The sequence below is a fragment of the Leiobunum rupestre genome, chromosome 5, assembly GCF_980474605.1.
Source record: "Leiobunum rupestre chromosome 5, qqLeiRupe1.1.hap1, whole genome shotgun sequence".
NCBI lineage: Eukaryota > Metazoa > Arthropoda > Arachnida > Opiliones > Sclerosomatidae > Leiobunum > Leiobunum rupestre.
The window spans coordinates 12,677,326-12,696,480 of record NC_143388.1 but is presented as its reverse complement, the minus strand read 5'-3'; the positions used below and the strand labels follow the sequence as shown (position 1 = coordinate 12,696,480).

Sequence of the window (19,155 nt, the reverse complement as noted above, 5' to 3'; positions counted from 1 at the left end):
ACGCCAAACGATGATTAATTAGGCCTAGAAACGCGACTACTCCCCAAATTAATCTAGAATCTAATCTTCTAGAATCGTACCTAGTGAGATCGTAATTTATAGATGCGAATACATTTGATAATATAGACTATAAAATTATCGTACATAACGATAATTATAGTACAGGTGGCAACGAATGAATACTCAGAGTAGACGAACTGCCGAGTCTAGACTAGAGTAGGTAGTAAATACCATCACTAATGACGTCATATATAGTAATACCGGGGTGAGGCAACAGCTTCAAGATTGGAAAAGGTTTGACCAAAAACCGTAAATTCAATGTGAGCCCCTATTGGTGACATTTGGAATTAAAACAGTAAAATTAAAAAGTCACTGGCAATCCCACGTGCTTAAGCCAACTTGGATTTACATATAAACGAAGATTACTAGTTGCTTCAGTGCAATTTTATCGTGATATGGCGGTTAATATAACTTTAGCATGTGAGAGATCATTTCAAGAGAAAACTCATTCGAATGCACCTTCGAATTTAGTTTGCCCAGGAGATGTTGTCGTTAGTGGCCCTGGTTTTATGAGGTAGGTTTTTCTGAAGTTAAGTTATCATGAACAATAGGGTGTATAATATAACAAATTACGATGTTTAACAAAGGGGGCATGGTACCTACATTAATGATGAAAAGCTTGTTGCGTCTGTTGCTGGAACAGTTGAGAGGGTGAATAAGGTTGTGTCTGTAAAACCACTAAAAACAAGGTACAATGGAGAAATAGGGGACGTTGTAGTAGGACGTATTACTGAAGTGCAACAAAATCGATGGAAAGTTGAAACAAATTCAAGATTGGATTCAGTTCTGCCATTGTCATCTTTCAATTTACCAGGTGGAGAATTGGTAATTTATTTAATAAAATACCAAGAATTTGTAAAATAATTGAGGTCTTTATAGAGGAGAAAAACTACAGAAGATGAAAGGATGATGAGGCAGTACCTTGTGGAAGGAGATCTAATCAGTGTATATTAAGACTGAATTCAGGCGCAGTTCTAGAAAATTATTCTTAGGTGGGCCCATACTTCAGGAAATATAAAAAATAAATTTTTGGGTGGGCACAGGCCCACCCCCTAGAACCGTGCCTGAATGAATTCTATTAAATTTGTAACATCTGCCAGATGTAAAATTAGAATAATTACAGGCTGAGGTTCAACAAGTTCACTCTGATGGTTCATTAGCTCTTCATACAAGAAGCTTAAAATATGGGAAATTAGGACAAGGAACAATTGTCCAAGTTTCACCATCTTTGATTAAAAGATGCAAGAACCATTTCCATAATTTGCCATGTGGTGCCCATGTTATTTTTGGAAATAATGGATTCATATTTATTGGGCCAACTGTTAATGAAGATGAAGAAAGTGGAGGTTTTGTTATAAATTTGGAGGTATAGAGTCAAAAAAATCCCTCCATCGTGAATGCATTCATTTCTTTAAATGAATAAGTTCATATGTAATTTTATAATTTTAAAGTAATATATTTACAGCCTGTAGCCATTAACGATAGACAAACTATAGCCAGGCTAAGGAATTGTTTAATGGCATTGGCAGAAAATAGAGTATTACTATTCGACACCAGCTTGGTAATTTGCTATGAAACATCTCTCAAATATCAAGTAATTCTTGGGCTGTAATGAGTTTAAAGTTTCAGTGCAGAATTAATGTATTTTCAAGGTTCCAGATTTACTTCTGCCTGATATAGCTTCAGGCATTGCCACCGCCACCAGAAAGAACATGGATCAACAATAACACTATATTTTTGTATATTTTAAAATGAAACTGTTTCAAATAAAAGTTAAAACAAAATTTTATTTCAACTATAAATTAACATAATGCAATTTTTAAAATAGAGCCGGTATTTGACTTAATATCACCATTAAAATTATTCTTATAAATGTAAATGTGGAATTTCAGTTAAATACAAGTCTGAGAATAGAGAACTAGGAAGTTTTACAGAAAAATGTGAAAGAAAAACCGTTTCACTGAATGGTCTCTCACACTCCATAAGTTAAATATATGGCGCATCAGCAACTATGAATACTCTTTTTATTAATCCATTTTTATTGGATTTGGTAACCAGAGAGAGAATTTGAAATAGTTTAAATAAATCACTGGGTAGTCAGAAAAACTTTGAAGTCTCAAGAATTGTCTTTTTCAGGAAACTGCAAAAAAATAATGAAATAACCGGTGTAACTTCACTGGGAGTAATAAAAATTAGACGCAAGAAGAATTCTCATTCTAGATGCTTCCGAGTCTTCTGAGAACTAACTACTTTCCTAAAGTAGGGGAGACTTCAATTTACAAACTGGGATATATTAAACCTTATTTACAATGAATTTTCTGATAACATTTTTAAAAGAGTGTAAACACGCACAAACACAATGAATCATGCTGAGGTGAAACTAAAAAAGTTCGTTTCTACTATCATGGTAAAAGAGGAAGGAGAGAAAGACTTTGGAAGTTCTAAAAGTCTCTTGAAAGACAGTTCAATAAAAGTTCCAAATTGATCAACCTTCCGTGTAAATAAACCATTGGTAGTTGAGAAGAGAATCTTTGGCCTTAATATATTATTCTATTTTCGTATCAATTAGTAGTCCAAACTTGCATTGGTAACAAGTTCTGGGTCCGAATCTAAAACAAAATATATAAAAAAAATCCAATTTGACCTTAAAAACCACAAACTAAAACCACACCTAGCAAATCTATTTGCCAAATTACTCGAACATACCGAGACGATTCTTCCTCCTATCAAGTGCATATTGTGTTTGGCAAAACCACATGTTCGACCAAAGACAAGGGCTGCAGAACTTCATCTTGAGTCTTTCCCTCTTTCGGTGGATACAAAGTCGTAACTTTGTGATTGGACATTCTCCTTTCTTCTGCAGAAACCATCGGGGTTTGCTCAAGCACTGTCTCGATATGTTCACCAGCTAATCTGACTGTCATCACACTTTGAGGCGTCGTCCCGGACAAGACAGAGACTGAACTACAAGTATTTGGGACAGTAGTGAACTTTCGACCTAAAATCTTAACAGCTGAAAATTTGGCACGTTGGTACGCTGAAAGAACATTAAACCCAAGAAATCTGGAAATATAAAAAAAAACATTATCACTAGGTTGCTAATAGGCAAAAGCAAAAAGAGCAATGGCGATTTTCGACGACAGTGTGGGGTAATAGGGAATACACGCAATAGGGCGGTTTTTTTTGAACGGTTTCAAGGTGGTGCGTTTAGCTACGTCATTGGAGTGTACAAATTTATTGACTGCTAGATCCACAATTTGCGGAGAGTAACCTCTGTCGATAGCTACAAGTCTAAGGAACTCTAATTCTGAATTTAAATTATTTTCGTTGGAACAAATATTTAGAGCTCTGTATACTAATGTGTAAAAAGAAGACATGTTTTGAGAAATGGGGTGTATTGATCGATTATACCCCACACTGTCGTCGAAAATCGCGAATAACTTAAAAAGCTCATGAGATTGTAATATTGCTTTCAAACCAATAAATAAACTAGTAAACTGTTTAAAAAAAGATCTGATAGAAAATCTAGATAAATCAGGTGTATATATTATAAAATGTGAATGCAATAAGGAATACATAGGTCAGACTGAACATAGTTTAAAAAAACGTCTTAAAGAACATGGTGCTGATGTAAAATACAAGAGAATAGAAAAATCTGACTTAGCTTCACACGTATCTACAACCAACCATATAATTAATTTCGAATCAACTATACTTAAAAAACAATGTAAAAACTATTGAGCTAGACATCACTGAATCCTATTATATTAAAAAATCGATAGAAAAAAAACAATTGCCTAAATCGCGACTTTGGATCTGGTATAGACAGGCTTAATAATTGGAAAAAATTGTTATAACGAGGTTATAAATAATTGACACAAATGTAAAACGGTACACACCCCTGAAGATGGCACAATAACGTGACCAAAACTAGTCGGGTCAAATATTTTAAATTTTAAATAAAAAATTTTTGTGCACATTTTAACTTTCGTTGTTTTTCACTCTTTCTTATATTAACTTGCACAAGTAGCTAGAATTATTAAATTCTAGTAACCAACTTTCTCATTTTAACGTTAGAGGCTTGCACTGCTCTATTTTAAAGTGCATTACACTGTTTTTGTTGAGCTGCAAGTAACAAGAACCCACCTGAGACAAACATATTCGACCAATAAAGCTACTCCAACTGCCATAGTTCTTAATCCAACATTTGTGAATAGTTTCACTATTAGACAAGCCCCAGCTACTGAACTGCTCATAACACACACAATGGCAGCAGTTTGAAGCCAATGGGTTGGCGAAACGCCTCTAGGAAAGCATATTCTTTCTCGTTGAAGTTCGTACTAAGAAACCATGAAATATTTGTAAGAAAATCTTTTCTTCAAATCATTGAAAAACAACATATACTAACTTGATCGTGACAAACTTTGCATTGCACATTGTCAGGATTCTCTGATGATTCGATCAGCCATTTCTTCAAACATTCGTGATGAACAGCTGAAACGTCTCCCTTGCAAGAGCAGGGCTGAATTAGCGCGCCCGCATCTGTCCTATCAGAGTCATAGCAAATGAAACATTCAGGTAATGTTTCACAGACGGAACTGGTTACAGTTTTAACAACAACTCCTTTAGTTGGAGAGACTAGTGCTTCAGCTTCACCACCAGGCTGGGGCTGAGAATCACTTTCAAGTTTCTTTAATAATTTCCTCGGGTTTAAAATCCAAAGCTGTTCAGGTCTAGTGAAACATTTGTAATGATTTCAACATTCCTAAATAATATTGACTATTTTATGTACTGCATACCTGACACAATTCCACAAAACGCAAGGAAACCACAGTGCAACACCAAGTTCAACCACCCTGAAGATTATGTTATGGTAGTTGCGACTTAAGACAGGTACTCTGTAAATTACACAGGAACATTTATCACAAGGTTTTTTAAAAGTTGTCCAAAATAGACCGAGTCGCATAAAACATTTGGGGTCAATGACTTTGAAAGAGTTCGTTAACTCGCATCAAATGTCCAACCTGCTGCAAAGTTGCTTATGATGTTGCCGAAAGGCATTAGACACCAAGAGACTAAGAGACTGGTTTACATCAAATTTCACAATGTTTCAATTGAAAAAACAAGAAATTTGATGGTTTAATGTTGTGCCAAATAGATGTTTGAAGCTAGTTAACCAAATATTGGTTTTGCTACTGGGGATTATTAACGACTGAAAGGAGTCTAGGTGGCGTTACAGAGTTAGCTTCTCTGAGGTTTCAATGACGAGCCAAAGGGGCGTAGCGATAGTTTTTGGTCGCAAATAATGTAAACATATGCAAAAACTGTAAAAATTAGGAGGTTTCAATGACGAGCCAAAGGGGCGTAGCGATAGTTTTTGGTCGCAAATAATGTAAACATATGCAAAAAATGTAAAAATTACATACTTATCTTTCCAAAAGCTACCCAAGACATCTGACATCATAAAACTGGCAGTTATCAGGAGTAAAATTGCCTGGGATACCAATCCCAAACGTGATTGGTGCAATTGAGATGTGTTTGTTTTGTCTGCCGATGAAGAAGAGCCTTGTGTGAAACCACCACGAACCTATGTTAAATTAATACTCACTTAGAAAACTTAAATTAATTCATAACAATTTAATAGTAAAATACGTACTTTAAAGAATACTTCAACACCATAGATAAGAAAAAAAATCACGACAATTAACATCAAAACTGCATAGCAAGTATTAAAAATACTTGACAAAATACTCTGTAATGATAGAAATAAATTATAGAAGTATGAAAGCCGAAATTGTGTTTATGAAAGGGACAGTATATGAGTAGAGCATAGCGCTGATTTCATTTGGGGCGTTGAATTTTTTCGGCGGCGGCGCGAAGGGGGAAAAGTTTCTCCCCCTTTTGAAAATTTGGAAAAAAAATTCCAAAATGTTTTTGAAGATAAAAAAATGAAGTTACATAGAAAATCTCAAAAACAATTAGCCGGCGCGCCGAAAAGTAAAAGACTCGGCGGTGACGGCTCCGCGCCAGATAAAATATCGGCGGCGCTATTCTCTATACATGAGCCCCATATGAAATAAAAAAACGCTTTAAGTTAAGGTACCTTCTCATTTTCAGTGGAGTCCGTAAACTGGAGCAGAACTAGTTCAGCCAGTAACAACGAGTACGTCATGATGTTAAATGCAACAAAACCAAGGAACGACTTACTGAGAAAGGATGGCCTGTCATACCTCAAGTCTCTTAGATGGAAAACCTAGTTTTAAGAAATAATTGGTGTGTCTAATCTTGCATTTCCCCTCAACGGTAATTAAAATCTATAAAGAAGGCGCTTACTTCAGCCCAAAAACAGACCACTAATGACGAGCCAGTAAGCATAACTGGATAGTAAGCGCTCATAAGACTGGATGTCCATTGCAAATTTGCATTCTCCTGAATCACAATTATAATTAATAAGTTTACTTCCATCAATAGGTAAAGTATAAACGTACGGGAGATGAAAAATAGAACCCTCTAATTGCAGTTGCTATACATATCAAGACATACAGAGCTTTTTGTGTTGTAATACGACATGCCTTCATTACAGAGGGCGTTTTCATTCTTTGGTATTCATATTTAATGCACAAGATCTTAAATAGAAAAAGTTGCATTAGCATTTAAAGAAACATAGGCAGTGCCAGAAGTATACAACATATATTTACGAGAGAAGTACTCATCTAGGTCTATTTTTGTTGCCATGATGACAAGTTTATGTCAGCCATGACATTAATGGCGTTTTTGATTGGGCTGCTCTTTCTGCTCCGGAAGCCCAAAAAGATGGTAAGCTGAAGCTATTTTCAGAGCACTCTGGGAGCAGACCAATGAAAAACGCCATAAGACGTCTATGGTGGTCATGTAATTATTGACTCGCGTCAGTCGTGTGACGGCGAATAAGGTCATGGCGGGTATTTTAAGGCGGAGCTTAGTTACGACTCTAGGAGCAAGTGCCTTCCAATGGTTAATTTTAGACTAAACAAGAAAGACATCACTGATGAGATTTTTCCGCTGGTATTACTATGAATAACATTAGCAATACAAGGAGATGGATCCTCCTCCCTAATATTTTTATATACTTCTGGTAAAACCAATAACGGTAACACTACGAAAACAGCAAAATCCTCGATGTCCTATGTCAATACGCCCTATTGAATTAATCAGTTAATATATTTCTACGCGATTTTCTACTTTCGAAAACCATTTAATTTTTCTCACGCCTGCATAATATCCCCAAGAAATTATATGTTTACACTGGAATGTCTAACCAGTGGCGTAGACAAGGGGGGGGGGGGGCGGGCGGTGGTCCGTGTCCAAACCCACTTTCCGCTTCAACTCAGAAAAAATTCGCTCCATGGTTTGCGCCTTACCGCAACCGATGGAGACCGATTTTTCTGAGGTCACGTGCCGGAAAAGGGTAAACGCTTCGTAACAAAACAGTCAATGGGAAAGCTCTCAGTATTCGAATCTTGGGTACTGGGTACGAGTTCAAATTATCTTTGAAAATACAAACAAGGAAAGTGAACTTGTATTCTAGCCAAGGCTTAATTTCGAATCGGCGCCGATAAACTTTAGTTTACGACGGCGAACGCGAAAACCTCCGTTATAAACCACGCCCATTTCTATGGAACTTATTATAGCCACTACCGTATTCTTTATATATTCCCATTGCATATATAACTTTCTGTTGACCCTCAATATCAAAAGATATCTCCTTTGTATGGAACTTATCAGAGTCACCACACTATTCTTTATATATTACCAGTGTATACATATTTTCCGTTGGCCGTCAATATCAAAATCTAAAAATCTCAGTTGTAAACAACGCCCATTTCTAAGGAACTTATCACAGCCACCACAATAGGCCAAAACTATTCGCTCGCTTTGGGACGAAAAGAGTACACCTTTTACCCCAAACTACCAACTTCTTACATACTATAACAGCCAAACTGTATTTTGAAGTTGCTCGCTATTTCCTAAAAAAATACTCCAAAACTAGCGAATAGTTTTCGCATACTATCCTTTATATATTCCCAGTGTATACATATTTTCCGTTGGCCCTCAATATCAAAAGCTTAAGTCTAAAAAGTAAGACCTAAAAAAATTAATGATATTCGGCAAAAATGTATACTAACCAATTGGACAAAAGAAACGCAACAAATAACATAAAATATAGTTGAGAAGGCTATAAAATAGCTCAAGTTCGGATCGTGACACGTTCCACCACTATACTGAACCTAATAAAAAAAAATTCCATTGAAATTTCAATCGCTTCCAGTCCGAGGTGAAATATTTACTTCGCAAAAACATTGTCCATCATGGCATTCGCCATGGCCAGAGCAGTTATCGATGCAATTTAAATTATATCCCATTATCGAAGCTGGGATGCTAAAAATCGGTGGAAAACGGGTGAATCCAAAAGTGGAGGATAGTCCACCAGTGTTACAGTCCACCATATTTGACTAGCTCTTTATAATCGTCTGCCGTGGTGCTTAAAAGTGTCTCGGTTCTCCTCGATTTGTTTTGGGATGGTGGTTGAGTGGAACCACTCAACCACTGAAAATTGATCTTTGGAACACCTGCAAGTACGAAAACCATTCGTCATAGTCGCGTAAAATGGTAATTTGAGAAGTTTCATTAAGTGGAAAAAATGTGTTCAAAATAACGGCTCTTTAACGGGACTAAAAACTAACCCATCAATCTGGTAGCCTACTGGCGTATAAGCCTAGCAGTCTGCTAGCTTTCTTAGTCATTCGAAGAGATTGTTTAAAAGGAATGCGATATACCGCAATCGGCCGATAACGATTTGAGATATTGAAAATAAATAAGTGGGTAAGTGGGTGGGTGTTTTCAAGACGTCAGAAGGACTTTAAAAAATCATGCTATTCAACGGTTTAGAAAAATAACCATTTTTATCGATAACAAGTTTCAAAACTTGGAAATGTATTTCACTTTTAAGATTGTTATGGGAGTGAAATCAATTCGACGTTTACAAGACTTGATCTTTCAATCTAAGCATTAAGGAAAAATCAGCGGGTTAAATAAGTTTTTCCTCTTATGTTTTAAAAGTGCATGACAATGATCTCCTGTGTTTTTTCGTAATTTTTTAAAAAAATTTATAGCTTATTTCCTGATTTTAATATTTACACTCTTATGGGAAATTTATTTCAGGGAGCTTCCATGTTTAGCTTTCTGCTTTGTTTGTGGTCTTTGTGGAGGTAATCACTAAAGTTGTCCAAAAAGAACACATTGTAGGCGTTTTATTACATTTATACCCATTCTTTTAATAATAATCAGGTAGGTTAATACCCAAGACACCACCTTAGGCCTAAGTCATCGAGCGACTTTTTAAAGCCATTATTTCAAGTAGGCGGGGTTACAATGCGTAGGAGGGTGGTGGCAAGCCCTTCATGCCACGCGAGCCAACAGCTCCCTACATTTACTATTACTGTTAACCTCGAAAAGTTTTAAGGGATATTGGAAACCGAAGAGCTGTAAAAAAGAGTGTATAATTACAATAAAAAACACCTTTAATTCGTTAATTGATTTTATAACTTAAAGCCTTGGCTATTTGCTGCAATTCGTGAATGTATTTTTTGCGTTCTGTGATTTTTGTTGATTTTTTAATTGAATTTTTGCAATTTGTGATTTTTTGCACAATAATTTTTTTATTCGCATTGTGATTTTGTAAATATTTCGCACAAGCATTATTGGTTAATTTTTTTGAACTGTTTTTGTTTTTAATTATTTGCAATGTGATTTTTGTTAATTCTTGCACAATCATAATTTTTAATTATTTGCAATGTGATTTTTGTTAATTCTTGCACAATAATAATTTTTAATTATTTGAACTAGTGATTTTTTGGCCTTTAGTGATTGTTTTTTTAGGTGCACGCTATTTCATTGTCCGTCGCCTCGCCTGCATAACATGAAATATCTTTAAGATTCCTGGAACCTTTATTTAGAAAACTAGCATTGCCAAATATTTTGGCCGCGTGCAATAGAGTAGTAGCACTCCGTAGCTTTGGCCATGGCCGCCATTGTGGGCGCGAATTTTTTATGAATAGGAAAAAGCATGGGTGACGTTTTGTGACGTAGCACTGCCATTACTCTATACTCAAAAAGCAGGAGTTCGAAGCGTGTCTGTTACCTCAAACCTGGCTCAGCTCTCAGACGAATTATCTAACTGATTTTTAGAATTATTTTATGGACAAGTGCCAGAATTTTAGAGTCAGCAATAATTGCCCATGTCAGATCAAATAAAAGCTATACATGTTACTTTCATAAAAATTACTGTTAATCGACAATGTATTTCAATAGAGGGAAAAATTTAAAAAAAAAAGGTTCTTAAAAAATTAAAACACAGAAAATATGAGGTATATAAAAATTAAATAGTAACTAAATTTAATTAAGATATATTATAAGGGAAAAATTTAAAAAAAGGTTCTTAAAAAATTAAAACACAGAAAATATGAGCTATATAAAAATTAAATAGTAACTAAATTTAATTAAGATATATTATAATTTAGGATTAGCTAACTAATAAAAGGAAAATATCTGTTAATTATACAGGAAAAAGAGCCATTAATTGTATAATAAAAATCAAAAACATTCAATAAAATTTTTACTAAAAAAATTAAAAAGTGCCAACCTAGAAATATTTTTATTAAATTAATACAAAATCTAGTTTCAAATTGAGTTTGTGCAATAAAATAATTAGCGATTTGACCTGTATGTAATTGTAATTTTGTTATTTCTGGCTATTTCGTTCTCAATTAATCCTTAAGACTTGGATGCTTTTATATATATACGTATTTTCCTTTTTGAACAACAAACTTAGCGATAAGGCCGGTGTAATGGTTAAGGACGCGCTCTATGATGGAACCGGGCGTGAGTTCTAATCTCACTTTCGCATACATCTTTTATTAAAGTTTTTCATTTTAATTTTTATTTTCAGTTTGAATATTTTCTCTGCTTTTTATATCAAATAATTTATATTACTTAAATTCATCGAATTCACTATCTTGTCATTTTAATTCATTTTGGGCTCCCAACGCCATCTCATTACAAAAAAATTACTAAGAATTTTGGAATTGCTGTATTTTTCACTTATAATTATTTAAAATAGTATTTAAGTTCAGTAGTATTTCCAAAAATATTGTTAAAAATATTAAATTACACTCATTAAACTAAAATAACTACTAACAATCTGAGCAAACCAGCACCTACACACGGGTACACGATTCATATTACAAAAATTTATTTTTGTTTCCTTGTTTTTAAATGGTTTTGGTTGAAATTTTCGTATTTTGAGATTTTGTTTTGTGTCCATTATTGTATATTTTAATTGAAATTTTCTAGTTCAAAGTTGCATATATTAATTGAAATTTTCTAGTTCAAAGTTGCATATATTAATTGAGAAATGATTTCAAAATTGCATATATTAATTGAGAAATGATTTCAAAATTGCATATATTAATTGAGAAATGATTTCAAATTCGCATATTTTGTATGAAAAATTTTGGTCCGAATTTTCAAGGCGATTTTGACTTAAAATTTGCGCATTTTATTGAATTTTTATTTCAAATTAGTATTTAGTTTTTTAGTTAAAATTTGCGTAATTTCATTGTCATTAATTCAAAATATTTTATTTGAAATTTAATATTATACTGGAAGCGTAGAAGTACAGCATTTACCCTCCCACTAATAAAGAAACGTCATTCCAAAAATTTTCTTCTTCGAGTTGCAGTTAACGTTATTTACCGTGAAATTAAATTTGGAGTTTATAATATCTACTAAAAATAGCTGTAGTTCCGTAAAATTTGGGATATTTCGGAGAAGATAATTTAGAAATCCTAAATAGGTCAGATTTCCACATACAATATAGACCCCCGCAACAATGAAGATAAGCCTTACCTTTCGGAACGAAAAAGTAACAATGTTAAAATTAAATTGTAATATTTTTAGACTAACTTAGGACTATGGAACGTTGAAGCATATAGGTTATCGAAATTTTCGGCCGATAGGAGCCCAGATAGACATAATATTATCAATAACGCGAACAAAAAATGCGTAACACGACGGAAAATAGCAGAGGCCTAGGCATATGACAGGTGATAAGGCTTATCTTGAAATGTATAAAATTACATACCTTAATCGACAAAAGGAAAAAAAGGGTTTCGTTTGATTATCACTAGTAGTCAAATATTGGGTTAATTATTCGCGGTTTTTTCCGGTTAAATCGCGTCGAAACCATGGCAACAGAGGAGCGAGAAAAGCCACGGGCAACTGTCAACGTATAAGGACGCGCCGCGCGGAACTCTGGGAAGGAAAGCACTCGCTGCGCTACAATCGAGTGCGTTTTAGGTACACTCGTACCCGAGCTTGAATCCCGACTTTCCCTATTCAGACAATGAACGTCAGATTGGTGCAACTTCCTGCTGTGACGGCTCGTCTTGGGAAATATCAAGGAGAAATTGTTTACGCGCTCAATCGACTATCCAAATTGCTATTTGATCAAACTAATTTTCAACGTTCTCTCTTATGGCGTATATTAGGCGAAATAATATTATCACGAATAATAGAGATTTTTTTTCCAAAATGACGTCATAATGTAATTTAAATGCTACCGGGTTGCCACAGTTTTTTCACATTCAAATTCCCTGACCATCTTCGGAGATTTTCCTAGAACTATTTTGTGAACATATTTTAAATTTTTTCCCTAAAATTTAGTAAGAGTTTTCTATTTGCAACCTAAATAAAATGCCCTGACAATTCCCTGATTTTTAGACTAATTTTTAAAATATCCTGACTTTTCCCTGATTTTTAAAATTCCCCGACTCTTCCCTGATTTATAGACCATATTCAAATTCCCTGACTTTTCCCTGATTTTTAAACTAATTTATAAAATTCCCTGACTTTTCCCTGATTTATAAACTAATTTATAAAATTCCCTGACTTTTCCCGTATTTTTAGACAAATTTTTAAAATTCCCTGACTTTTAGACCCTTATTCAAATTCCCTGACTTTTCCAAGAATTCCAGGTTTTCCAGGTACCGTGGCAACCCGGCGCTATGACGAATAATTCGTAATTTTATTCCTCATAGTATTTTTTTGTATTAATCAACGCAGACTAAAATTCCGACCAATAAGACTTTTTATTTCGAAATTACTCCAATAGAGTAGTATCGCTCTGTAGCTTTTCGCTATGGTCGCCATTTTGATTGCAGTTTTTTATCTGTAGGAAAAAGCATGGGTGACGTCGAAATTTATATATAGTTCTTTTTAGAAAGTAACGTGGCCTTGTTTAAATGTGGTTCTTACGTCACAGTCTCTTACTTTAACAAGTCTACGAGCGCGCGTGCAAATCGCTCGTGCGAAGAATATACTAATAAAGCATGGACCAAGAATGTAAGGGGACTCACTGTTCCCGATATTTTGACACGGTAGGCGTGGCCTAATCATTTAACCGAGAACAACGTCACCATTTTGTCAAAATTGAACGTGAACGCTTCAGCTACTCTACCACGGCCAACTTCGACACTCGCGCCATAGCGACCAACCCATTCGCCGAAAATCCATGAACAAGGATTTTCCCGCTATAAACTATCGGCGTTCAGCGCCACGCTCGTTTTTATATTGGCTTCAATACAAAAACTATTCTAAAAATAATTTTCCACTAGGGGCGCTCAGAGCCGAAAGATATTTATCTTCGTAGGTTAACATAAAAACTTCAACGAATGGGTTGGCTGCTATTGCGCGAGTGTCGAAGTTGGCCGTGCCTCTACGAAACTACGTCGGAAATCGACTTTAGCGACGCCAAGTTTGTCCACATTGAACTAAAATTTTCCGTGATTTTCCTAAAGTTTCCAGTATTAACGCGTGCGTTTTAAAGCCTGAACAGCGAGTCCCCTTAGATTCTTGGTCCATGAATAAAGCAAAGTTTAAACTTTTCATCATGGGTGTAACGAATAATTTTCACTGATTGTGTATTTACATGTAATGGTGAGCTATTATAATGCAAAACCTTGAGGATATTATTATAGTTTCCCATTGACCCTGAGAATTGAGTAACTATCATCATGGACACTGTATAGTGTCCATGCTATCATCAATAAAAAGTGTACGTTCAAAATAAAAATATCAAGAATAACGAGGCTTGCCACCAAGTTTTCAGATTCAAATTCCGTTTTCCCTGACCATTTAAAGATATTTTCCCTGACTTTTCAAGGCCAAAATATATATTTTATTTTAAACAGAAGTTGATGAATTTAAATTGCAATGTTAAAAAAATTAGCTAAACTTTCCAGGAAATAAATGATAATCATAGAATTTGTCATAGATCTAGAGTAAAATTACCTTCAAAAAGTGTCAAGATAAAATTGAATTCCCCGACCTTTTACAAGTTCTTGAAATCAACTGACTTTTTAGGCCCATTTTTAAATTTCCGGACTTCTACCTGACGTGCCACCCTGATAACGGTTATCATTATTATAAACAGTTGGATTTGAAAATATAGGATTGCCTAATTAGGGAACCTATAATTAAAATTTCCAAACCAAATTACAAAAAGGTTCTTGATTGTTTGTTAGTTAGTATGTTGTAACTCTGTTCGACTAACTATGGGTTGAAATACTGAACTTAATTCCAGGCATTCTTTTCAAATTGTTAGTTTTCTACCTCTTCCCACAAACTAGGATGCTAGACGAATTGCCACTAGCTGGAATTTCGGGAAGTATGACACAAAAAGTCAGTGATGCCAAGTCGCCAAATTAAATTTATCTCACAGGGTCTTAAAATTTCCCTTTTTGATATAAATTTCCCCCAATTTTTCTTTATTCGCGACCGACCGAAACTAGTCTAGATGGCGTAAGGGCGCTAGCTTCTCTGAGGTAGCGCCTATGATCTAACGTCTGCTAAAGACAAATTAAAAAGTCATAAGAACGTGTTTTCTTCAATAAACTTATCAAAATAAAATCAAACGCGGGGTTGAAAAAAAAACCTTTTTATTAAAACCCAAAAACCGGTTTTGTTTTCGTTAAACTTTTGGTTAAACCAGGTTTTTTTGGTTTAAATCAAGTTTTTTAAAACACTGCATTATTTTACTTCAATAATGATGAGGAAAAACTAAGAGTGTGCTTTAGTCGCTAACTATCTAGCTTTCGATGGCGAACCAAAGGGGACGTAGCGATAGTTTGAATCTGTTCCATTGCGACGAATCCCATTCGACCGAACCCAATCCCTTTCGACCGAAAAAGCCGCACTTTGGCGGTTCCATTCGACCGAAAAACCCGCACTTTTCTCCGGGTTTAGGATTCGGTTTTATCAGTTTCAGCATCTGTCAGAACAGCATGCAGTGTTACCTAACCTAACCTAAAGGAGTAGAAAGAAAAACTTTTTTTTTCACGGTCGCTCAGTTGTGAATATTGCGTCGGTCGATTAGAAAAATATAAAACCCGCCTTTGGGCTAATTTCATCAAAAACATTGGCGGAATTCGGTCTAATGGGATTCGGCGCAATGGGAAGATACCGATAGTTTTCGGTCGCGAATAGAGTAGTATCACAGGGTTGCCACAAAATTTTCAGATTTAAATTCCCTGACTATTCCCTGTTTTCCCTGACCATTTTAAGAGATTTTCCCTGACTTATTAAGGCCAAAATGTTTCTTATATATTTTACTTTTATCAGAAGTTAATAAATTTAGATGGGACTTATATTTCAGTAAAAAGGTTATTGCAACGTTGAAAAAATTAGCCAAACATTCAAGGAAATAAATGCTAATCGTAGAATTTGTCATAGATCTAGAGTTAAATTACCTTCAAAAAGTGCCAAGATAAAATTGAATTCCCTGACTTTTCCCTGAATTTTTACCAATTCTTAAAATTCCCTGACATTTCCCAGACTTTTTAGGCCCATTTTTAAATTCCCTGACTATTCCCTGATTTCCCTGTTTTCCCTGACGTGTGGCAACCCTGTATCAGTGCTACATCACGCAACGTCACCCATGCTTTTTCCTATAGAGAAAAAAACGCGCCTAAAATGGCGGTAATGGCCAAAGCTACGAGGTGATACTACTCTATAGGCCTTTCTATAAAATTAGCTACGCTTGCTGAGCTGGTTTTTATGTAGCTCATTCGTCACGAAATAGATAGAAGTTCAGTTCATACTTAAAAACAGGGTGCATCGTCGAATGTACTCTTATGTCTAGGGCTTCTCGTAGTAAAACGTCATCCATACGTCACCGATGACGCAGCAGCAACATCAAAACAAAAGGCCAATGTTACTTTGTACGCTTCAATAAATCATCCTACCAAGAAGTAATATTTACGAAAGCCACGACCTGCCAGTCACTGTTTATGTAGTGCTTGTTAAAATTGTGGAAATTTTTCACCTTTACGGCAGCTACAAGCGTTCCCCATGGCGTTCCCTTTTAACCAGGTAGCTTTTTTGACATGTTAAGGCTTGGCTAAAACACGACGTTCTGTTTACAGGTGAAAAGTTTACATTATTTCCACAAGCACTATATAAACTGTACCTTGCGGGTCCTGGCTCTCGGAAATATTACTTCTTGGCGATTTCCTTGGAGGATGCTTTATTTAGCGCCTATTGGCCTTCAGAAAGTAATATTGAATGCATAGCGCCTTCTACGTAACCAATATTAAACTATACGCCCCCAATTCATCTTAATAGTTAGACGTTTCAGTTAGTTTCAATCGAAAACATTACGCTTTCTTGCTCAGATCTATTAATATTTTCTTCAAATTAAATCAATTATCTTAAATATTTATTTTGCAAAGTTTTGGTCTGATTTTCCTTTTCCCTTTTTGAATTTTTAGGTGTCAAAATTTCCCTTGACTTGGCATCACAGCTAAAAGCTAAAAAATAATTTCTTTAAAATGTACAGGTCGGTGTGTTCTTGTGGTGGTAGTGGTACACTTAAAGATATGATTTTTAGTTGTTTCCTTTAAATGCTTATTCAAAACAACTGAAAATTAAAGTTGGCCAACTTTGGTTTTACAAAACATTATTCTGAAAGTACATCTAGTTTCATAAAGGGAACATGTAAAAAGGGCCTTTTTAATTTTAAAGTAAATTTTTTACTGAATTTAACTCTAATCCCCATTTGAAAATAACACTGGAGGTCATCTTATAAATGCAGTTAAAACATTAAAAAATAAAGGAAAACTATCCTTGAAGGGAAAAACGTTGATGAGCTACCAGGAAAAACAAGGGTAAAACTAAAAAGGTAATATACAAACAGGTTTTTTAAAATTGAAAGAGGGGCTGCCTTGAAACTGAAGAGAAACAAGTTTTTTGGTGAGCACTTTAAGGTACCCCTAAACACATTCAGTTGCAATTTATTCTTAGTCACTAAACCTTTGCTGTATACTATAAATAATGGATAAAGTTAAAAAAAAATAAAAATGGGTTCCATAAACAGTGGCGGACTGGGTCTAATATTTAGAGCTGCCAGAAGACAAAGGGCCCCAGCTTTAACAACTACAACGCTATCATGTTTGAGGGGCCCACCTGCTATCGGGCAGGTTCACTCTATGGCCAGTCCGTCACTGTCCATAAAAGCTATACTGTAAAACTAAAATTGCTGACGCGGTCAATAAGATCTTTTTAGTTGGTGTTGCTAAGACAGTAAAAGACTGACAATATTAAAATACACTTGACTATTTCAGGGTTCGTACAAAATTTCCGGTATTAAATTCCCTGACATTTCCAGGTTTTCCCTGACTAAATTGCCAAATTTCCCTGACCATTTTTGTAGAATAAATTTATGTTTTGAGGTAAAATCTTGAAAAATTGTTAATTATGTATTTTTAATATATTTTTAAAAAATTTATTGGCCGGATTTGTTTTTGGGGTCATTTTAAAATTCCCTTACTATTTTGGACCATTATAAATTTCCCTGACTATTCCCTGACCATTGGGAATCATTTTCAAATTCCCTGACTTTTCCCTGACCTTTTGGAAACATTTTAAAATTCCCTGACTTTTCCAGGTTTTCCAGGTCGTGTACGAACCCTGTATTTAAACATCCTTGTACAATTATACCCCTGGAACAATAAGTTATCCTAAACTAATGAAACTTAATAAAGGACCCAGAGTAATTAAACTCAATAGCAACAGTCACATAATAAATTAAATTAGCATGAATGAATGGGTATATTATGAAATCTACTATTAGAGCAAGAAACTGTGGAGTGCACGGGTCACTAAATCAAAAGTGGTTTTGTGGAACACATTGTACATTGCAAATTTGCAATATCAATTATATACCATATTTTTGGTGTGAGGATCTAAATCACATTAAAGTGGCAACCATGCACTATTCAGACACTAGTTTGTTTGACTCATCATATAGCCCGTAATTCCTCTCTGACCATTTTCTCCACTAACCTCTCATAAAATTACCATTTCCAACTTCAACCGTGAAATTGAAACTCCAGAGTTAAAGAGCATACAAACTAATACAGGCGAAAACCATGCAACCTAAGATTTCGCTAGGTTCCTAAGACAAAGCTTTATAACAGCAGTAAAAATAGTTCACATTTAGAAAAGCGACGGACTTTAATCAATAACGCTATATTAAATAGGTTAATAGCATGGACCTTTGACGATTCGTCAATAAATATCAACCCTATTCTTTGGTCAAAAACGTCAAACGGAAAAAGTAGGTTAACTACAACTTCTACAAGTACTAACTCTCGGTCTGAAGGAGATTGTAGACTTCTATAGAGCTAAAAGCCAAGGCTTACAAGGAATATATGAATATTTCTTACCCAGTTTTCGAACTTTCTTGATTACCATCCAAATTAATAAAACAAACAATTCACCTTTAAGTCCCTTATCGTATTATTAACACTTTGTCACATGTTGCATAGAAAGGAAGCATAAAAAAAAAGGATGGCACCAACGCTACGCCGTCATATCCTCCACACAAACAAATTACTCACTCTAGACCAAAATTAATCTGACTACATAAGGTCAAAATTAAGCGCTTAGCGCCATCGCCGGTCGTTGCGGATAATAATATCGTGTTAAAAGCGCCATCTG

General features: G+C 35.0%; 2 protein-coding genes across 3 annotated transcripts; one reads left to right on the top strand and one right to left on the bottom strand.

The window, feature by feature from the left end:
• Nucleotides 1-169: 169 nt before the first annotated feature.
• Rrp4 (exosome complex component Rrp4) lies at nt 170-2,015 on the top strand. The gene is made up of 6 exons (XM_090174475.1): nt 170-574; nt 648-885; nt 940-1,005; nt 1,184-1,426; nt 1,526-1,654; nt 1,713-2,015. Exons 1-6 carry the CDS (start codon nt 456-458, stop codon nt 1,785-1,787), a joined length of 870 nt encoding a protein of 289 aa, XP_090030601.1. The 5' UTR covers nt 170-455; the 3' UTR covers nt 1,788-2,015.
• Nucleotides 1,828-19,048, bottom strand: LOC149943563 (uncharacterized). 2 transcript variants are annotated; one of them, XM_090174470.1, is made up of 13 exons: nt 18,882-19,048; nt 8,388-8,669; nt 8,226-8,327; nt 6,549-6,686; nt 6,394-6,489; nt 6,164-6,313; nt 5,717-5,812; nt 5,487-5,647; nt 4,860-4,958; nt 4,469-4,793; nt 4,207-4,400; nt 2,767-3,123; nt 1,828-2,669 (listed from the first exon to the last, which is right to left on the bottom strand). In XM_090174470.1, exons 2-12 carry the CDS (start codon nt 8,544-8,546, stop codon nt 2,787-2,789), a joined length of 1,857 nt encoding a protein of 618 aa, XP_090030596.1. In that variant the 5' UTR covers nt 8,547-8,669; nt 18,882-19,048; the 3' UTR covers nt 1,828-2,669; nt 2,767-2,786. The 2 variants fall into 2 exon arrangements, with proteins under 2 accessions (XP_090030596.1, XP_090030597.1); XM_090174471.1 differs by lacking the exon at nt 18,882-19,048 and adding an exon at nt 12,242-12,600.
• Nucleotides 19,049-19,155: the final 107 nt, after the last annotated feature.